Below are 19,382 nucleotides of genomic sequence, written 5' to 3'. Positions count from 1 at the left end.
TTAAAGCGATCAGATGGAGTTTCCTCCCACAACTGTATAGTACTAGACAATTTACACATCCAAAAGTGCAGGGACAGGTACCGTGCCCAACCCGATTATCTTTTCTACCCCAGCGCTTGGTACACAGCTTGGTATACAGTAAGCGCTTAATCAATTATCAATGAGCATTACTATTATTTTAAAGCGATCAGATGGAGTTTCCTCCCACAACCGTATAGTACTAGACAATTTACACATCCAAAAGTGCAACTGTTCTGAAAGATGGAGGCCTTACTTTTGTAGCACATTTTCCTGCGTTTGAAATTTAAGACTGTGAAGTTTTTAGAAGAATTTATGGTCAGGTTGAGCTGCATGAGAATCGTAACTTCGGAATCGATTTTGCCGGTGCAGGAAAGTTCCACCCGAAACACTGCAATGAAAACCCAGAAGAATATGAGAATTATTAAGAGGATACTTCACAGCTAGCATTTAAAGAGCATTAAAAATCTAGAAGGCTTGGGAATTGATCTGCATCTGTCCTGGGGCCTCTGCAACCAGGCATCCTTCTGGGACTCCCGTCCAAACCGTTCACCCCTTGCTGCTTAAATCCGCGCTCTTAAATTCATTCATTCATGCAATCGTATTTATGGAGCGCTTATTGTGTGCAGAACACTGGACTAAGCGCTTGGAAAGTACAATTCGGCAACAGATAGAGACAATCCCTACCCAAGAACGGGCTCACAGTCTAGAAATCCATCCTTTCTACTACAGTCACCTCCCTTGCCCCTCGTTCTTTATCGTTCTTTATAGTTTTTGGTAGCACTAATCCCCCCAGGCTGCGCTCACCCCCACAATGCACTTCCTCTGCTTTCCCCCAAGTCCTTCTTTTCTTATTACTCTATTTTACTTGTGCATATTTCCTATTCTATTTATTTTGTTAATGATGTGAATCTAGCTTTAATTCTATTGGTTCTGACGACTTGACACCTGTCCACATGCTTTGTTTTGTTGTCTGTCTCCCCCTTCTAGACTGTGAGCCCGTTGTTGGGTAGGGACTGTCTCTATATGTTGCTGACTTGTACTTCCCAAGCGCTTAGTACAGTGCTCTGCACAAACTAAGCGCTCAATAAATAGGATTCAATGAATGAATGAATGAACACTGGCAAGTCAATTGTTTTTATTGAGCGCTTTCTGTGCACAGAGCACTGTACAAAGAACTTGGGAGAGTACAATTCTACAATTAACAGTTACATTCCCTGCCCACCACGAGCCTAGAGGGTGCTGCTGGAGAAAACCCAGGCCCCAGTCATCCTTCCACTGCTTCAAATGATCACTCAAACCCCCAACAAACTCCTCACCCTGGGCTTCAAGGCTGTCCACCACCTCGCCCCCTCCTACCTCACCTCCCTTCTCTCCTTCTCCAGCCCAGCCCGCACCCTCCGCTCCTCCGCCACTAATCTCCTCACCATACCTCGTTCTCGCCCGTCCCGCCATCGACCCCCGGCCCACGTCCTCCCCCGGGCCTGGAATGCCCTCCCTCTCCCCCTCCGCCAAGCTAGCTCTCTTCCTCCCTTCAAGGCCCTGCTGAGAGCTCACCTCCTCCAGGAGGCCTTCCCAGACTGAGCCCCTTCCTTCCTCTCCCCCTCGTCCCCCTCTCCATCCCCCCCATCTTACCTCCTTCCCTTCCCCACAGCACCTGTATATACGTATATATGTTTGTACATATTTATTACTCTATTTATTTTACTTGTACATATCTATTCTATTTATTTTATTTTGTTAGTATGTTTGGTTTTGTTCTCTGTCTCCCCCTTTTAGACTGTGAGCCCACTGTTGGGTAGGGACTGTCTCTATATGTTGCCAATTTGTACTTCCCAAGCGCTTAGTACAGTGCTCTGCACATAGTAAGCGCTCAATAAATACGATTGATGATGATGATGACAAGTCAGCTCACTTCTCTGCTCAGCAGCAGGCCTGCTCCTCCCACAACCATTTCCTCCCTCGAAACCCCCTCCTAAAGTTCCCTGCGGCCCCACCACCTCCCTCGTCTCTGAAGACCTCACCCCTCACGTGGCTGGGGAAAGAGAAACCTGTTACCCGCTCAATTCTCCTCTAAATTCCCTATCTGTCTCTATTTGGGAATTTCAACAGATCCTCAACTCTGGCAAGTTTCAGGGAGTGGGTTTAAGAGACGGAAGAGGCGCTCACAGCCTCATCTCCCCCTTCTACACTGTGAGCCCGCTGTTGGGTAGGGACTGTCTCTATATGTTGCCAACTTGTACTTCCCAAGCGCTTAGTACAGTGCTCTGCACACAGTAAGCGCTCAATAAATACGATTGATTGAATGAATGAATGAATGAACAGCCGTTGAGACCTTCCCGGTTCTCTGGTCTCTGGGATTCCCCTCAGAATTTCCTTCCAACCTCTAGAAGGATCTGGACCCCACTGGGAAAAATACAGTCTGATAATGATACTCTGTATCCCCCGTTCAGACTGTGAGCCCACTGTTGGGTAGGGACTGTCTCTATATGTTGCCAATTTGTACTTCCCAAGCGCTTAGTACAGTGCTCTGCACATAGTAAGCGCTCAATAAATACGATTGATGATGATGATGATGATGATGATAACAGCAGTGGTCCCTCCCCTGGGGTTGGAGCTGTTGGCTGTACACATCGTGCTGCATTCATTACAGGGACTTGTGATCAATCCATCAATCAGTCGTTATTTATCGGCTGCTTACTGTGTGCAGTGCACTGTACTAAGCGCTTGGGAAAGCACAACAGGGAAGCAGCGTGGCTCAGTGGAAAGAGCACGGGCTTGGGAGTCAGAGGTCATGGGTTCTAATCTCGATTCCGTTACGTGTCAGCTGTGTGACTCTGGGCAAGTCACTTGGAAAGCACAACAGAGAAGCAGCGTGGCTCAGTGGAAAGAGCCTGGGCTTTGGAGTCAGAGGTCATGGGTTCAAATCCTGGCCCTTCCACTTGTCAGCTGTGTGACTTTGGGCAAGTCACTTTACTTCTCTGTGCCTCAGTTACCTCATCTGTAAAATGGGGATTAAATCTGTGAGCCCCATGTGGGACAACTTGATTACTTTGTATCTACCTCAGCGCTTAGAACAGTGCTTTGCACATAGTAAGCGCTTAATAAATGCCATCACCATCATCATCATTAACTTCTCTGTGCCTCAGGTACCTCATCCGTCAAATGGGGATGAACACCGTGAGCCCCACGTGGGACAACCTGATCACCTTGTATCCCCCCCAGTGCTTAAAACTGTGCTTGGCACATAGTAAGCACTTAACAAATACCATCATCATTATTATTATTATTATTACAATACAGCAACAAAGAGTGACAATCCCTGCTTACAACAAGCTTGCCACCTGGGGTGGGTGGGGGAAGAGAAATCAACTAAGCCCTGGGGAGAGTACAATATATCAATATAACAGATACATTCCCTGCCCACAACATACTCACAGAGTCTAGAGGGGGAGACAGATATTATTATAAATAAATAACAGATATGCACAAAGTACTGTGAGGCAGGGGAAGGGGTAACTAAAAGGAGCAAATAAGGTCGACTCAGAAGGGAGTGGGAAAAGAGGAAATGAGGGCTTAGGGAAGGCCTTTTGGAAGAGATGTACCTTCAATAAGGCTTTGAAGGTGGAGAGATTAATTATCTGTCAGATATGAAGACAGAGGGAGTTTTAGGCCAAATACAGGATGTGGGCGAGAGGTCGGCGGTGAGATAGAAGAGATCGAGACCCAGTGAGAAAGTTGGCATTAGAGGAATGAAGTTTGTGGACTGGGTTGTAATAGGAGAGCAGTGAGGTACGACAGGAGATAAGGTGATGGAGCGCTTTAAAGCCAATGGCAAGGGGTTTTTGTTCGATGTGAAGGTGGATGGGTAACCACTGGAGGTTCCTGAGGAGTGGGGAAACAAGGACCGAACTTTTTTGTAGAAAAATAACCTGGGCAGCAGAGTGAAGTACAGACTGGAGTGGGGAGAGACAGGAGGCAGGGGAGTCAGCAAGGAGGCTGATAAAGTAATCCAGGCAGAATGGAAAACTGCTTGGAATAAACGTGGTAGCAGTTTGAACGGAGAGGAAAGGGTGGATTTTAGCCAAGTTGTGAAAGCTTGAACTGAAGGATTTAGTGACAGACTGAATATGTGGGTTGAATGACAGAGATGAGCCAAGGATCCCACCAGGGACATGGGCTTGCATGACAGGGAGAACGGTGGTGCTGTCTACAGTCACAGGAAAATCAGGGCGAGGACAAGGTTTGGATGGGAAGATAAGGAGCTCTGTTTTGGAGTTGTTAAACTTGAGGTGTCCGCAGGACATCCTAGTAGATAAGCCCTGGAGGAAGGAGGAAATGCCAGATTGCAAGAGAAGGACAGAGGTCTGGGCTGATTCCCACTGATGCCCAAGTGTAGATTTGGGAATCATCTCAATCGAGATGGTAGTTGAAACCATGGGAGTCAATGAGTTCTCTAAGGGAGTGGGTGTACATGGAGAATAGAAGGGGGCCCAGAACTGAGCCTTCAGGGATCAAAACTTAAGGGAGTGTATTAGCATTCCTGAGATGACAGTTACTCAATTAAATCTTCCTTCAAGACCTCAAAAGCCTGATTCTCTAGAGAATCTTCAATCAAACAGCCTAAGGGGCTAGATAAATCGCAGCAGAGGGCTGGAAAAAAGCTCAAGAGTTTATTCGGCTCGTTTCCTCACTTCCAGGCAGAAAAAACCCACAAAAAATACGCCGAGTAAACGAGCCTGGGTTAAATTATTGGTATCCTCCTTTAAAACCCCATTTAAGCAACTACAAAATTTCTCCTTTTCTAAACACGATGTCCTTTAAAAAATCAATCATTGAACCAGTCTTATTTATTGAGTGCTTACTGTGTGCAGAGCACTGAACCTGTTGCTTGGGAAGTTTTATTTTTTTTTTGATCGAGAAACCCCCCGAAACGAAACTTGAGCGTGTCGATGAATAGAAATAGGGTTCGAAGTCGACTGGGCCGGGACTCGTCAGTTTCCCCTCGGTCCTGCGGGACTTTACCTAGAAGTTCAATTCTTTTGAAGATTTTTCCATAGAAAAACCGAATTTTCCCTCCCTTTATCCTTTTTTCCATTTTCCCTTTTCCATAGAAAAACCGAATTTCCCCTCCCTACAGCACCTGTATATATGTATATGTTTGTATGAATTTATTACTCTATTTATTTATTTATTTTATTTGTGTACATTTATTCTATTTATTTTATTTTGTTAATATGTTTTGTTCTCTGTCTCCCCCTTCTAGACTGTGAGCCTACTGTTGGGTAGGGACCGTCTCTATATGTTGCCAACTTGTACTTCCCAAGCGCTTAGTACAGTGCTCTGCACACAGTAAGCGCTCAATAAATACGATAGATTGAATGAATGAATGAATGAACAGAGCTGATAGCCTCGTTCCCTGTCTACAGTATGCTTATGGTCACTGGGAAAAAGCGAGGCTCAGTGGAAAGAGCCCGGGCTTGGGAGTCAGAGGTCGTGGGTTCTAATTCCGGCTCCCCCACATGTCTGCTGTGTGACCTTGGGCAAGTCACTTTACTTCTCTGAGCCTCAGTTACCTCATCTGTAAAATGGGGATTAAGACCGTGAGCCCCACGTGGGACGTGTTCACCTTGTATCCCCCCCAGCGCTTAGAACAGTGTTTTGCACATAGTAAGCGCTTAACAAATGCCAGCGTTATTATTACTCTTATTACGGTCTAGAGGAAGCCTAAATTTCTGTTGGAAGGATACCTGCTAACTGGCTCACATTACGGCTGCCTTAATTATTTTAGGTCCACCTGAAAGCACTATCGTTTGGAACTCAACTTCCTTTCCACGAAAGCTACATCCAAAATATATGCCTTCCTCTTTGAATTAATAAATTTCACTATTAATTTCTGAGTTGAAGGGGAAACTGAGGAGAGTACAAGTACAAATCTGAGGGAGCAAGAGGGAATCAGCCTGACTGTGGTAAAGTGGGATTCCAAAGTTCTACCCAATACTACCTAAAAAAAAGTTTGTCCTGAAGAAAAGACAATAGTCTCATTACATGAAGAAGCAATTATCTGAAGAGCTGGAAATCCTAGCCCTTTCATTGCCCTAGAATCATTCAGACTTTCAAGCCCAGTAAATCACTCTTTGGTAATTTTATGAAAGTACGTGAGCGGAATGGAATGGATATGCCTCTGCTTGACTCTCCCTCTCTCCTTGATTTCTTTTTCCCAAAAACAAGAACCATCCTTTGCAGCCCTATTGTGAGACTATAGAAGAATTTCTAAATAACATTAGTACCCTGTGAAATGGTCACTAGCACTGTCACTGCCTGAATGATGCACTTGAGGACAATGACCATCAACGGCCACGGAAAGGAAAGTTTGGGGATTGTCCTTTCAACTGAACTCACCAAAGCTCCAAATCTCAAAACTAGAAGGCTACAGTTGTAGCCTAAATTAACGTGGCTTAATTATGCAGTAATAGCCATCCATCAGGCCAGACGGAGAGACCAATGAGTAAGGGACTAACCCAAAAAATCAAACTTCTTCCGCGGCCTTTTCCCTGGAGGGGCCTTCTTTTGAGGTTGCCCTGCTCTGTCTCTGAACTGCTTCCCCCACCTGCCTTGGGCCCTTCCGAATCCAAGACTAGGACGGCCAAATTAGGCTGCTACTTTCTCCTTTCTGTATATATGTATATATGTTTGTCCATATTTATTACTCTATTTATTTTATTTGTACATATCTATTCTACTTATTTTATTTTGTTAGTATGTTTGGTTTTGTTCTGTCTCCCCCTTTTAGACTGTGAGCCCGCTGTTGGGTAGGGACTGTCTCTATATGCTGCCAACTTGGACTTCCCAAGCGCTTAGTACAGTGCTCTGCACACAGTAAGCGCTCAATAAATACGATTGATTGATTGATAACTCTAGTGAGTTTGTCTGGCCGGGGGGGAGCTACCTATCAACTCTGGCAACTGCTGCCTTCTTTGAAGAAAAAGAGACCACTCACCTGATAGAGTGCGAGGGACTTCCCCCTGAACAGAAATGTTGACTTGGGGCACATCCATAGCTGCAGGATTATCTATCTGAAATCCCAGTTTATATCCAACCTGGAATAAAGAGAATGAAAAGGAAAGAGAACCACTAGATAGTCACAGAACATTAACAATTTCAAATTCCCAACATCCTAAGTAACATTAATATTAGCGACCGACCTGACGCTGCTAAAAGGAAGGGAAGTGTGTTGCCTAGTGGAAACAGAATGGGCCTGGGAATCAGAGGACCTGGGTTCTAATCCTGGCTCTGTCACTTGTCTGCTGTGTGCCCTTGGGCAAGTCACTTACCTTCTCTGTGCCTCAGTTACCTCATCGGTAAAATGGGGATTAGGATTTTGAATCCTATGTGGGACAGGTACTTTATCCAACACGAGTCAGGCGCTTAGTACAGTGCAAGCGCTTAGTACAGTGTTCTGCACACAGTAAGCGCTCAATAAATACGACTGATGATGATGAGTAGCTAATACCTACCCCAGCACTTAGTATAGTGCCTGGCACAAAACAAATACCATTTAAAAACAACAACAACAACAACGAAACACAGGTGTGGGCAATTTAAGATTTAAAAAAACAACACAACTCCTCCATCGCTCTGAAATACAAACGCCAACCTTATATATCTAAAATGTGGTAAGCTCTTTCTCCCCAAATATGCAAAATAACCATGAAACATTATCAGCTACAAATGATTTAAACAAGACAACCTTATAGACCAAGTCTACAGTGGGTTTTCTCTCTGGCCTTGCTCACAATAGCTTTGACTTGACAAAACACAGGGGATTTTTCTAAGAAAATACCAAATCTCATTAGGACGAAGCAGATTATTAAAGGCCGTGGCTTTTTTAGTGTTGGAAAAGTAAAGCAGCGAGAGATGAGCGTTATCATTTATTTATCCCTTTCATTCAAGAATCGCTCAGTTGTATTCATTGAGCACTTACTGTGTGCAGAGAACTCTACCACATTACATGATCCCTGCCCACAAGGAGCGTACAGTCTGAAGCGGGAGACAAACATTAAAACAGGTTGGGGAACATGGGAATAGTGGAGTTTAAGAACATTAACGTGATTACTGTGGCACTAGGGTGAATATCATATCAGGAGAAGCAGTGTGGCTCAGTGGAAAGAGCCCGGGCTTTGGAGTCAGAGGTCATGGTTCAAATCCCGGCTCCGCCAATTGTCGGCTGTGTGACTTTGGGCAAGTCACTTCACTTCTCTGGGCCTCAGTTACCTCATCTGTAAAATGGGGATTAAGGCCGTGAGCCCCCCGTGGGACAACCTGATCACCTTGTAACCTCCCCAGAGCCTAAAACAGTGCTTTGCACATAGTAAGCGCTTAATAAATGCCATCATTATTATTATTATTATTATTTTGGGCAAGCGGAGCGGAAGTGGAGTTTAGCGCTGCTAATAAAAACGCTGAGCATGAAGTCATCCAGTGCCCAATTTGGAGCACAGAGAGGCAACATCAACTGAAAACGGGAAAACCGGCCACCCTATTCTTGATCCATATAAGTTCCTCCTCCATTCATTCATTCATTCATATTTATTGAGCACTTACTGCGTGCAGAGCACTATACTAAGCGCTTGGGAAGTCCAAGTTGGCAACATTTAGAGACGGTCCCTACCCAATAGCGGGCTCTCAGTGTAGAAGAGCAGGCTCACAGAGACTACAGCAGCATGGCATAGTGAATAAAGCTCAGGCCTGGGAGTCGGAGGTCATGGGTTCTAATTCCAGCTCTGCCACTTGTCTGCTGTGTAGCCTTGGGCAAGTCACTTCACTTCCCTGGGCCTCAGTTACCTCATCTGTAAAATGGGGATTAAGACTGAAAGCCCCATGGGAGACATGGACTGGGTCCAACCTGATTAGCTTGTATCCACCCCAGTGCTTAGTACAGTGCCTGGCACATGGTAAGAACTTAACAAATACCATAATTATTATTATCATTATTATTATCGTCGTGGGCAGCGATCATGTCTACCAACTCTGGCATATGGCACTCTCCAAAAGCGCTTAATATAGTGCTTTGCATAAAGTAAGCGCTCAATAAATATGACTGAATAAATTAATTCATTCATTCAATCATATTTATTGAGTGCTTACTTTCATTCATTCATTCAATCGTATTTATTGAGCGCTTACTCTGTGCAGAGCACTGTACTAAGCGCTTGGGAAGTCCAAGTTGGCAACATATAGAGAAGGTCCCTACCCAACAGTGGGCTCACAGTCTAGAAGGGAGAGACAGAGAACAAAACAAAACATATTAACAAAATAAATGTATTTATATACAAATAAATAAATAAATAAATACTATATGCTTTGCAGACAGTAAGCGCTCAATAAATATGACTGAATAAATAAATTAATTCATTCATTCAATCGTATTTACTGAGTGCTTACTTTCATTTATTCATTCAATCGTATTTATTGAGCGCTTACTGTGTGCAGAGCACTGTACTACGCGCTCGGGAAGTACAAATCGGCAACATATAGAGACGGTCCCTACCCAACAACGGGCTCACAGTCTAGAAGGGGAGACAGACAACAACAACAAAACATGGAGACACGTGTCAATACCAACAGAATAAACAGAATTATAGCTATATACACATCATTAATAAAATTAGAGTAATATGTACAAGTATACACAAGTCCTGTGGGGAGGGGAAGGGGAAAGGAGGGGAAGGATGGGGAGGAGGAGGAGGAGAGGAAAAGGGGGGGCTCAGTCTGGGAAGGCCTCTTGGAGGAGGTGAGCTCTCAGTAGGGCTTTGAAGGGAGGAACAGAGCTAGTTCATGCAGCAAGGCGTAGTGGCTGGAAAATGGGCCTGGGAGCCAAAAGGTCATGGGTTCTAATCCCGGCCCCACCACTTGTCTGCTGTGTGGCCTTGGGTAAGTCACTTCACTTCTCTGTGCCTCCGTTACCACATCTGTAAAATTGGGATTGAGACTGCGAGCCCCACGTGGGACAGGGACTGTGTCCGGTTCGGTTTGCTTGTCTCTCCTCCAGCGCTTAGTATAGTGCCTGGCAGATAGTAAACGCTTAATGTAAACTACAATTATTACTATTACTATTCCCTAGTTTTCAATGATGACATTATGCCGAGCTACTGAGCAGTAGTGTCCAGTGATGATGATGATGGTATGTATATATCTGTAATTTATTTATTCATTTATAATAATAATAACAACAATAATAATGGCATTTATTAAGCGCTTACTATGTGCAAAGCACTGTTCTAAGCGCTGGGGAGTTTACAAAGTGATCAGGCTGTCCCACGGGGGGCTCACAGTCTTCATCCCCATTTTACAGATGAGGTAACTGAGGCCCAGAGAAGTTAAGTGCCTTGCCCAAGGTCACACAGCTGACAATTGGCAGAGTCGGGATTTGAACCCATGAACTCTGACTTCCAAGCCCGTGCTCTTTCCATTGAGCCACGCTGCTTCATCTATTTCTATTTATTTATATTAATGTCCGTCTCCCCTCTAGGCTGTGAGCTCACTGTGGTCAGGGATTGTGTCTGATCATCATCAATCGTATTTACTGAGCGCTTACTATGTGCAGAGCACTGTACTAAGCGCTTGGGAAGTACAAATTGGCAACATATAGAGACAGTCCCTGATGTTACACTGTACTCTCCCAAGCATTTAGTACAGTGCTTTGCACCCAGTAAGCGCTCAATAAACGCGAATGAATTGAATTGATGGTATTTGTTAAGTGCTTACTATGTGCCATGAACTGTACTAAGCACCGGGAACTGTACTAAGCGCAAGGAACTGTATTAAGCCCTGGAGGTAATATAAGGTCACAAACATGTGCACTTTGCTTGTATCCACCCCAGCATTTAGTATGGTGCCTGGCACATAGTTAAGTGTTTTACAAATACCATCCTCATCATCAAAGATCTGTACGTGAGCCTGTTGCTGGGTAGGGACCGCCTCTATATGTTGCCGAATTGTACTTTCCAAGCGCTTAGTACAGTGCTCTGCACGCAGTATGCGTTCAATACATACGATTGACTGAATTAATGACAATAATTATGGTATTTGTTAAGCGCTTACTATGTGCCAAGCACTGTTCTAGCTACTCCCCTTGAGGGGTGAGGGGCCGAGGAGAGAGGCAACCAAGCGCTTAGCGGAGCGGTTTTCACACCCTGAGTGCTCAATAAATACGATGAAATGAATCAGCTGCACTGCGTTCTCCACTTTTGACTCTTTAAGCAAGAGGGATGATGTCTCTTCCTCCCTTCAAGGCCCTACTGAGAGCTCACCTCCTCCAGGAGGCCTTCCCAGACTGAGCCCCTTCCATCCTCTCCCCCTCGTCCGCCTCTCCATCCCCCCCATCTTACCCCCTTCCCTTCCCCACAGCACCTGTATATATGTATATATGTCTGTACATATTTATTACTCTATTTATTTTACTTGTACATATCTATTCTATTTATTTTATTTTGTTAGTATGTTTGGTTTTGTTCTCTGTCTCCCCCTTTTAGGCTGTGAGCCCACTGTTGGGTAGGGACTGTCTCTATATGCTGCCAACTTGTACTTCCCAAGTGCTTAGTACGGTGCTTTGCACACAGTAAGCACTCAATAAATACGATTGATGATGATGATGTGAATCCCTCCCGGCTGTGGCCCGTGTCCACAGGGAGAAGCCTGAACACTGCTGTCTCAACCCAACAGCTCTGATTTGCGACTGTGGCACATCCAGGGAGCCACCTCTGTTGTATTATGCGCTCCCAAACGCTTACTACAGTGCTCCGCACACACTAAGCGCTCAACGAGTGCCACCGATTGACTGATTCTCATCTACAACCGAGACTCTGACCTGTCCAGTGTCTTCAGTGTCCCCTCCTTCCTCTCCCCCTCGTCCCCCCTCCATCCCCCTTTCTTACCTCCTTCCCTTCCCCACAGCACCTGTATATATAATAATAATAATGATGGCATTTATTAAGCGCTTACTACGTGCACAGCACTGTTCTAAGCGCTGGGGAGGTTACAAGGTGATCAGGTTGCCCCATGGGGGGCTCACAGTCTTAATCCCCATTTTACAAACGAGGGAACTGAGGCAAAGAGAAGTGAAGTGCCTTGCCCAAAGTCACACAGCTGACAATTGGCAGAGCTGGGATATGAACCCATGAACTCTGACTCCTATATGTCTGTATATATTTATTACTCTATTTATTTAATTTACTTGTACATATCTATTCTATTTATTGTATTTTGTTAATATGCTTGGTTTTGTTCTCTGTCTCCCCCTCCTAGACTGTGAGCCCTCTGTTGGATAGAGAGCGTCTCTATATAATAATAATAATGATGGCATTTATTAAGCGCTTACTGTGTGCAAAGCACTGTTCTAAGCGCTGGGGAGGTTACAAGGTGATCAGGTAGTCCCATGGCGGGGCTCACAGTCTTAATCCCCATTTTACAGATGAGGGAACTGAGGCACAGAGAAGTTAAGTGACTTGCCCAAAGTCACACAGCTGACAATTGGCGGAGCTGGGATTTGAACCCATGATCTCTGACTCCAAGGCCCGGGCTCTTTCCACTGAGCCACACTGCTTCTCTTTCTAAGTGCTGGGGAGGTTACAAGGTGGTCAGGTTGTCCCACGGGGGGCTCACAGACTTAATCCCCATTTTACAGATGAGGTAACTGAGGCACAGAGAAGTTAAGTGACTTGCCCAAAGTCACACAGCTGACAACTGGTGGAGCGGGATTTGAACCCATGACCTATGACTCCAAAGCCCGTGCTCTTTCCATTGAGCCACGCTGCTTTCCAACTTGTACTTCCCAAGCGCTTAGTACAGTGCTCTGCACACAGTAAGTGCTCAATAAATACGATTGATTGATTGATTCAGTGGCAACTCATCGGTCCAATCCCTACCATCAGAGAAGCCCTGGGGGTAAACTAAGGCGACAAAGCAAATGCTTGGCACATAGTAAGCACTTAACAAATACTATCATTATTAAACAGGGGAAATAAAATCCTATTTGTCACCAAAATGTTTAATGCTACTCTGCTGCCAGAAAACGAGTTAGGCTGAGTACTTTGGGTGCAGGGAACTAGTGAAAATTGTCCAGAAACACTCTGGGCATGTTACTCCCCTCCTCAAAACTCTCCAGTGGCTACCAATCAATCTGCGCATCAGGCAAAAACTCCTCACTCTTGGCTTCCAGGCTGTCCATCCCCTGGCCCCCTCCTACCTCCCCTCCCTTCTCTCCTTCTCCAGCCCAGCCCGCACCCTCCGCTCCTCCACCGCTAATCTCCTCACCGTTAGGCCTCGTTCTCGCCCGTCCCACCGTCGACCCCCTGCCCACGTCCTCCCCCGGGCCTGGAATGCCCTCCCTCTGCCCATCCGCCAAGCTCGCTCTCTTCCTCCCTTTAAAGCCCTACTGAGAGCTCACCTCCTCCAGGAGGCCTTCCCACACTGAGCCCCCTTTTTCCTCTCCTCCTTCCCCTCCCCACAGCCCCTGTATATATATTTATACAGATTTATTACTCTATTTTACTTGTGCATATTTACTATTCTATTTATTTTGTTAATGATGTGCATAATTCTATCTGTTCTGATGATTTTGACACCTGTCTACATGTTTTGTTTTGTTGTCTGTCTCCCCCTTCTAGACTGTGAGCCCACTGTTGGGTAGGGGCCGTCTCCATATTTTGCTGATTTGTACTTCCCAAGTGCTTAGTACAGTGCTCTGCACACAGTAAGCGCTCAATAAATACAATTGAATGAATGAATAATGCAACTTTATGGGCTTCTGAGACAGACAGGATGGTGGTGCTGTCTACAGAGATGGGAAAGGTGACCAAAGGCCCATAAGCTTTCCAGAGTTGGCTGACAGATTATTCATTCATTCATTCAATCGTGCTTATTCATTCTTTCAATTGTGTTTATTCATCCATTCAATCGTGTCCATTCATTCAATGGTATTTATTGAGCGCTTACTGTGTGCAGAGAATTGTACTAAGCGCTTGAAGCTTAGTACAATGCTTGGCAACGTATAGAGAAGGTCCCTACCCAACAACGGGCTCACAGTTTAGAAGGGGGAGACAGACAATAAAACAAAACAAGTAGACAGGTGTCAATACTATCAGAATAAATAGAAATATAGCTATATATGCATCATTAAAATGTATTAATATACTGCTATTTCTTTAAGGCTTGTGTGATACAAGGCCCTTGAAAAGTACAGAATAAAGGAGTGGCACATTCCCTGCCTATCAATCAACCAATCAATCGCATTTATTGAGCGCTTACTGTGTGCAGAGCACTGTACTAAGCACTTGGGAAGTCCAAGTTGGCAACATATAGAGACAGTCCCTACCCAACAGTGGGCTCACAGTCTAGAAGGGGGAGACAGAGAACAAAACCAAACATGCTAACAAAATAAAATAAATAGAATAGACATGTACAAGTAAAATAAATAGAGTAATAAATATGTGCAAACATATAGACAGGTGCTGTGGGGAAGGGAAGGAGGTAAGATGCGGGGGATGGAGAGGGGGAGCACTCTAATGGGGGGGGGGACTCGCATAAAAATGGTAACAATTACAAGGGATAAAACAGCCTCAGGGGCTTGCTCAAAAACAGATTCATTCAATCGTATTTATTGAGCGCTTACTGTGTGCAGAGCACTGTACTAAGCGCTTGGGAAGTACAAGTTGGCAACATATAGAGATGGTCCCTACCCAACAGCGGGCTCACAGTCTAGGTGGGGGGCTCGCAGGTTCCATCCTTCTCTCAGGAGCTCTTTCGTCGGGTGGGGGCCCGACTTTGGTCGGTCAGTCAGTCAATCGTATTTACAGAGCGCTTACTGCGTGCGGAGCACTGTATTAAGCGCTTGGGAGAGGACGGTATAAAGATACACGGACACTTTCAGGTGATATTGTCATCATCATCATCATCATCAATCATATTTATTGAGCGCTTACTGTGTGCAGAGCACTGTACTAAGCGCTTGGGAAGTACAAGTTGGCAACATATAGAGACAGTCCCTACCCAACAGTGGGCTCACAGTCTAAAAGGGGGAGACAGAAAACACAACCAAACATACTAACAAAATAAAATAAATAGAATAGATAGGTACAAGCAAAATATTGTCAGCCCTTGCTCGCTGACCTCCAAGAGGGTAGCCCAGGTTAGGGAAGGGGGAGCCCCCCCCATCCCCTCCACTTGCTTCAAGGTAGTCAGGAGGCTACTTGATTAATCCATGGCATTTATCAAGCACTTACTGCGTGCAGAGCACTGTACTAAGGGCTTGGGAGAGTACACTGCGTGGCTCAGTGGAAAGAGCCCGGGCTTTGGAGTCAAGAGGTCGTGGGTTCAAATCTCGGCTCCGCCACTTGTCAGCTGGGTGACTTTGGGCAAGTCACTTAACTTCCCTGGGCCTCAGTTCCCTCATCTGTAAAACGGGGATGAAGACTGTGAGCCCCACGTGGGACAACCTGATTACCTTGTATCTACCCCAGTGCTTGGAATAGTGCTTTGCACATAGTAAGCGCTTAACAAATACCAAGATTATTATTATTATTATTACACTACCACAGAATTGGCAAACACATTCCCAGGCCAATCAATCAATCGCATTTATTGAGCGCTTACTGTGTGCAGAGCACTGTACTAAGCGCTTGGGAAGTACAAGTTGGCAACATCTAGAGACAGTCCCTACCCAACAGTGGGCACCAGGCCACCAGGCATACAGTTTGGAGGGGGAGCCGGGGAACAGAGAAGCAGCAGGGTCTAGCAGCAACAGCCCGGGCTTGGGAGTCAAAGGTCGTGGGTTCTAATCCTGGCTCTGCCACTTGTCTGCTGGGTGACCTTGGGCAAGTCACTTCACTTCTCTGGGCCTCAGTTCCCTCATCTGTAAAATAGGGATTTCATTCATTCATTCAATCGTATTTATTGAGCGCTTACGGTGTGCACAGCACTGTATTAAGCGCTTGGGAAGTACAAGTTGGCAACAGGGGGCTCCCAGTCTAGAAGGGGGAGACAGACAACAAAACAAAACATATTAACAAAATAAAATAAATAGAATAGTGTTACTGTGAAGGAGGAGTGAGTTCCAAGCCAGAGGGAGGAACGAGATAGACGGGATCAAAGTACAGCGAGAAGGTTGGCAAGGAAAGAGGCTGACGCAATAGTCCAGGTGGGATACGGATAGTTCTTGGATCGGCATGGCAATACTTGGAGAAGCAGTGTGGCTCAGTGGAAAGAGCCCGGGCCAGCGAGTCAGAAGGTCATGGGTTCTAATCCCGGCCTCGCCACATGTCTGCTCTGTGATCCTGGGCAAGTCACTTCACTTCTCTGGGCCTCAGTTCCCTCATCCGTAAAATGGGGATGAAGACGGTGAGCCCCCGGTGGGACAACCTGATCACCTTGTAACCTCCCCAGCGCTTAGACCAGTGCTTTGCACATAGTAAGCACTTAACAAATACCATTATTATTATTATTATTATTATTATTATTATTATTATTATTATTTTCTGGGTCTCAGTTCCCTCATCTGTAAAATGGGGATGAAGACTGTGAGCCCCACGTGGGACAACCTGATTACCTTGTATCTACCTCAGCACTTAGAGAGGCACATAGTAAGCACTTAATAAATACCATCATTATTATCATTATTAATTGTAGATATGTACATAATTGCTGTGGGGTAAGGGTAGGGTAACTAGAGGGGGCAACGCCAAGTGCCAGGGCAAGGCAAAGGGGAGTGGGAGAGGAAGAAATAATGGGGACCATCTCCATATGTTGCCAACGTGTACTTCCCAAGTGCTTAGTACAGTGCTCGGCACATAGTAAGCGCTCAATAAATATGATTGAATGAAATAAGGCCAACTAGGATCGAGTGTGCTCCATACCCACAGTTCATTCATTCGATCATATTTATTGAGTGCTTACTGTGTGCAGAGCACTATGAGTTCAAATCCCGGCTCCGCCAGTTTTTAATAGCATTTATTAAGCGCTTACTATGTGCAAAGCACTGTTCTAAGCGCTGGGGAGGTTACAAGGTGATCAGGTTGTCCCAAGGTGGGCTCACAGTCTTAATCCCCATTTTACAGATGAGGGAACTGAGGCCCAGAGAAGTGAGGTGACTTGCCCAAAGTCACACAGCTGACAATTGGAAGAGCCGGGATTTGAACCCCTGACCTTTGACTTCAAAGCCCGGGCTCTTTCCGCTGAGCCACGCTGAGTCGGCTGTGTGACTTTGGGCAAGTCACTTCACTTCTCTGGGCCTCAGTTCCCTCATCTGGAAAATGGGGATGAAGACTGTGAGCCCCACCGTGGGACAACCTGATCAACTTGTTACCTCCCCAGCACTTAGAACAGTGCTTTGCACATAGAAAGCGCTTAATAAATGCCATTATTATTATTATTATTATTATTATTATTATTATTCTGCTGAAGCGTGGGGGCTGTGTTCCTGCCAAACCTCACATTAAGGAAACTCTGGTGCAGCAGTTGCCCTTGGCAACAGGCCTGTGCTGCTGGAAGAGTATCCTCCCTTCAAGGCCCTACTGAGAGCTCACCTCCTCCAGGAGGCCTTCCCAGACTGAGCCCCTTCCTTCCTCTCCCCCTCGTCCCCCTCTCCATCCCCCTATCTTACCTCCTTCCCTTCCCCACAGCACCTGCATATATGTATATATGCTTGTACCTATTTATTACTCTATTTATTTATTTTGCTTGTACATATTTATTCTATTTATTTTATTTTGTGAATATGTTTTGTTTTGTTGTTTGTCTCCCCCTTTTAGACTGTGAGCCCACTGTTGGGTAGGGACTGTCTCTATATGTTGCCAACTTGGACTTCCCAAGCGCTTAGTCCAGTGCTCTGCACACAGTAAGCGCTCAATAAATACGATTGATTGATTGATTGATTGATTCTCTAATTCCCCGACAGTGTTCTAGCACCAAGACCGACGAAAACCCGCATTTCGGCAGAACCGAGGGGAACTCCTGCTGCCGCGGTTGCTGTCGCCCCGTCTAGACTGTAAGCTCGCTGCGGGCAGGGAACACGTCTGTTTATTACTGCATTGTACTCTCCTTAATTCTTAACACGGCGCTCGGCACACAGTAAGCACTCAACAGAGAAGCAGCACAGATTAGTGGATAAAAAGCTTAGAACAGTGCTTTGCACATAGTAAGCGCTTAACAAATGCCATTATTATTATTATAAAGCCCAGGCTTGGAAGTCAAAAGGACCTGTCTACATGTTTTTGTTGTCTGTCTCCCCCTTTTAGACTGTGAACCCACTGTTGGGTAGGGACTGTCTCTATATGTTGCCAACTTGTACTTCCCAAGCGCTTAGTACAGTGCTCTGCACACAGTAAGAGCTCAATAAATACGATTGATTGATTGACTGGGGAGGGACCGTCTCTATATGTTGCCGACTTGGACTTCCCAAGCGCTTACTATGAGGGAGCGTGGCTCAGTGGAAAAAGCACCGGCTTTGGAGTCAGAGGTCACTTTCTAGACTGTGAGCCCACTGTTGGGTAGGGACCGTCTCTGTATGTTGCCAACTTGGACTTCCCAAGCGCTTAGTACAGTGCTCTGCACACAGTAAGCGCTCAATAAATACGATTGATTGATTGATTGACTGATCCCAGCTCCGCCACTTGTCAGCTGTGTGACTTTGGGCAAGCCACTTCACTTCTCCGGGCCTCAGTTACCTCATCTGGAAAATGGGGATTAAGACTGTGAGCCCCCCATGGGACAACCTGATCACCCTGTAACCTCCCCAGAGCTTAGAACAGTGCTTTGCACACAGTAAGTGCTTAACAAATTCATTCATTCATTCAATCGTATTTACTGAGCGCTGTGTGCAGAGCACTGTACTAAGCGCTTGGGAAGTACAAATTGGCAACATCTAGAGACGGTCCCTACCCAACAGCAGGCTCACAGTCTAGAAGGGGGAGACAGACGACAAAACAGAACATATTAACAAAAGAAAATAAATAGAATAAATATGTACAAATAAAATAGAGTAATAAATACGTACAAACATATATTCATTCAATCATATTTACTGAGCACTTACTGTGTGTAGAGCACTGTACTAAGCGCTTGGGAAGTACAAGTTGGCAACATCTACAGACAGTCTCTACCCGACAGTGGGCTCACGGTCTAGAATGCCATCATCATTATTATTACTACTACAGTGCTCTGCACACAGTAAGCGCTCAATAAACACGACTGAATGAATGAATGAAATATGATTCAATGAATAAATGCTTCACCATTTTATTGCTTCGACATTTCTACTGTGTCTGTCTCCAGCCCCCCTCCGCAAACTTATATTTTTAGAAAGTAAGAAC

At 45.4% G+C, this 19,382-nt stretch overlaps 1 protein-coding gene across 1 annotated transcript in view; it reads right to left on the bottom strand.

Moving 5' to 3' along the window:
* The window catches only part of RYK (receptor like tyrosine kinase), a 243,138-nt gene that overhangs the window by 118,061 nt on the left and 105,695 nt on the right, over positions 1-19,382 (bottom strand). Inside the window, exons 3-4 of the mRNA XM_038744510.1 lie at positions 7,019-7,118; positions 275-409 (exon numbers count right to left, since the gene is read on the bottom strand). Of these exons, the coding sequence (XP_038600438.1) occupies positions 275-409; positions 7,019-7,118 (235 nt within the window). The remainder of the gene's footprint in view (positions 1-274; positions 410-7,018; positions 7,119-19,382) is intronic.

The sequence above is a fragment of the Tachyglossus aculeatus genome, chromosome 1 (assembly GCF_015852505.1).
Source record: "Tachyglossus aculeatus isolate mTacAcu1 chromosome 1, mTacAcu1.pri, whole genome shotgun sequence".
NCBI lineage: Eukaryota > Metazoa > Chordata > Mammalia > Monotremata > Tachyglossidae > Tachyglossus > Tachyglossus aculeatus.
Note: the sequence above shows the minus strand (reverse complement) of the source record. Positions and strands in the feature narration are given on the sequence as shown.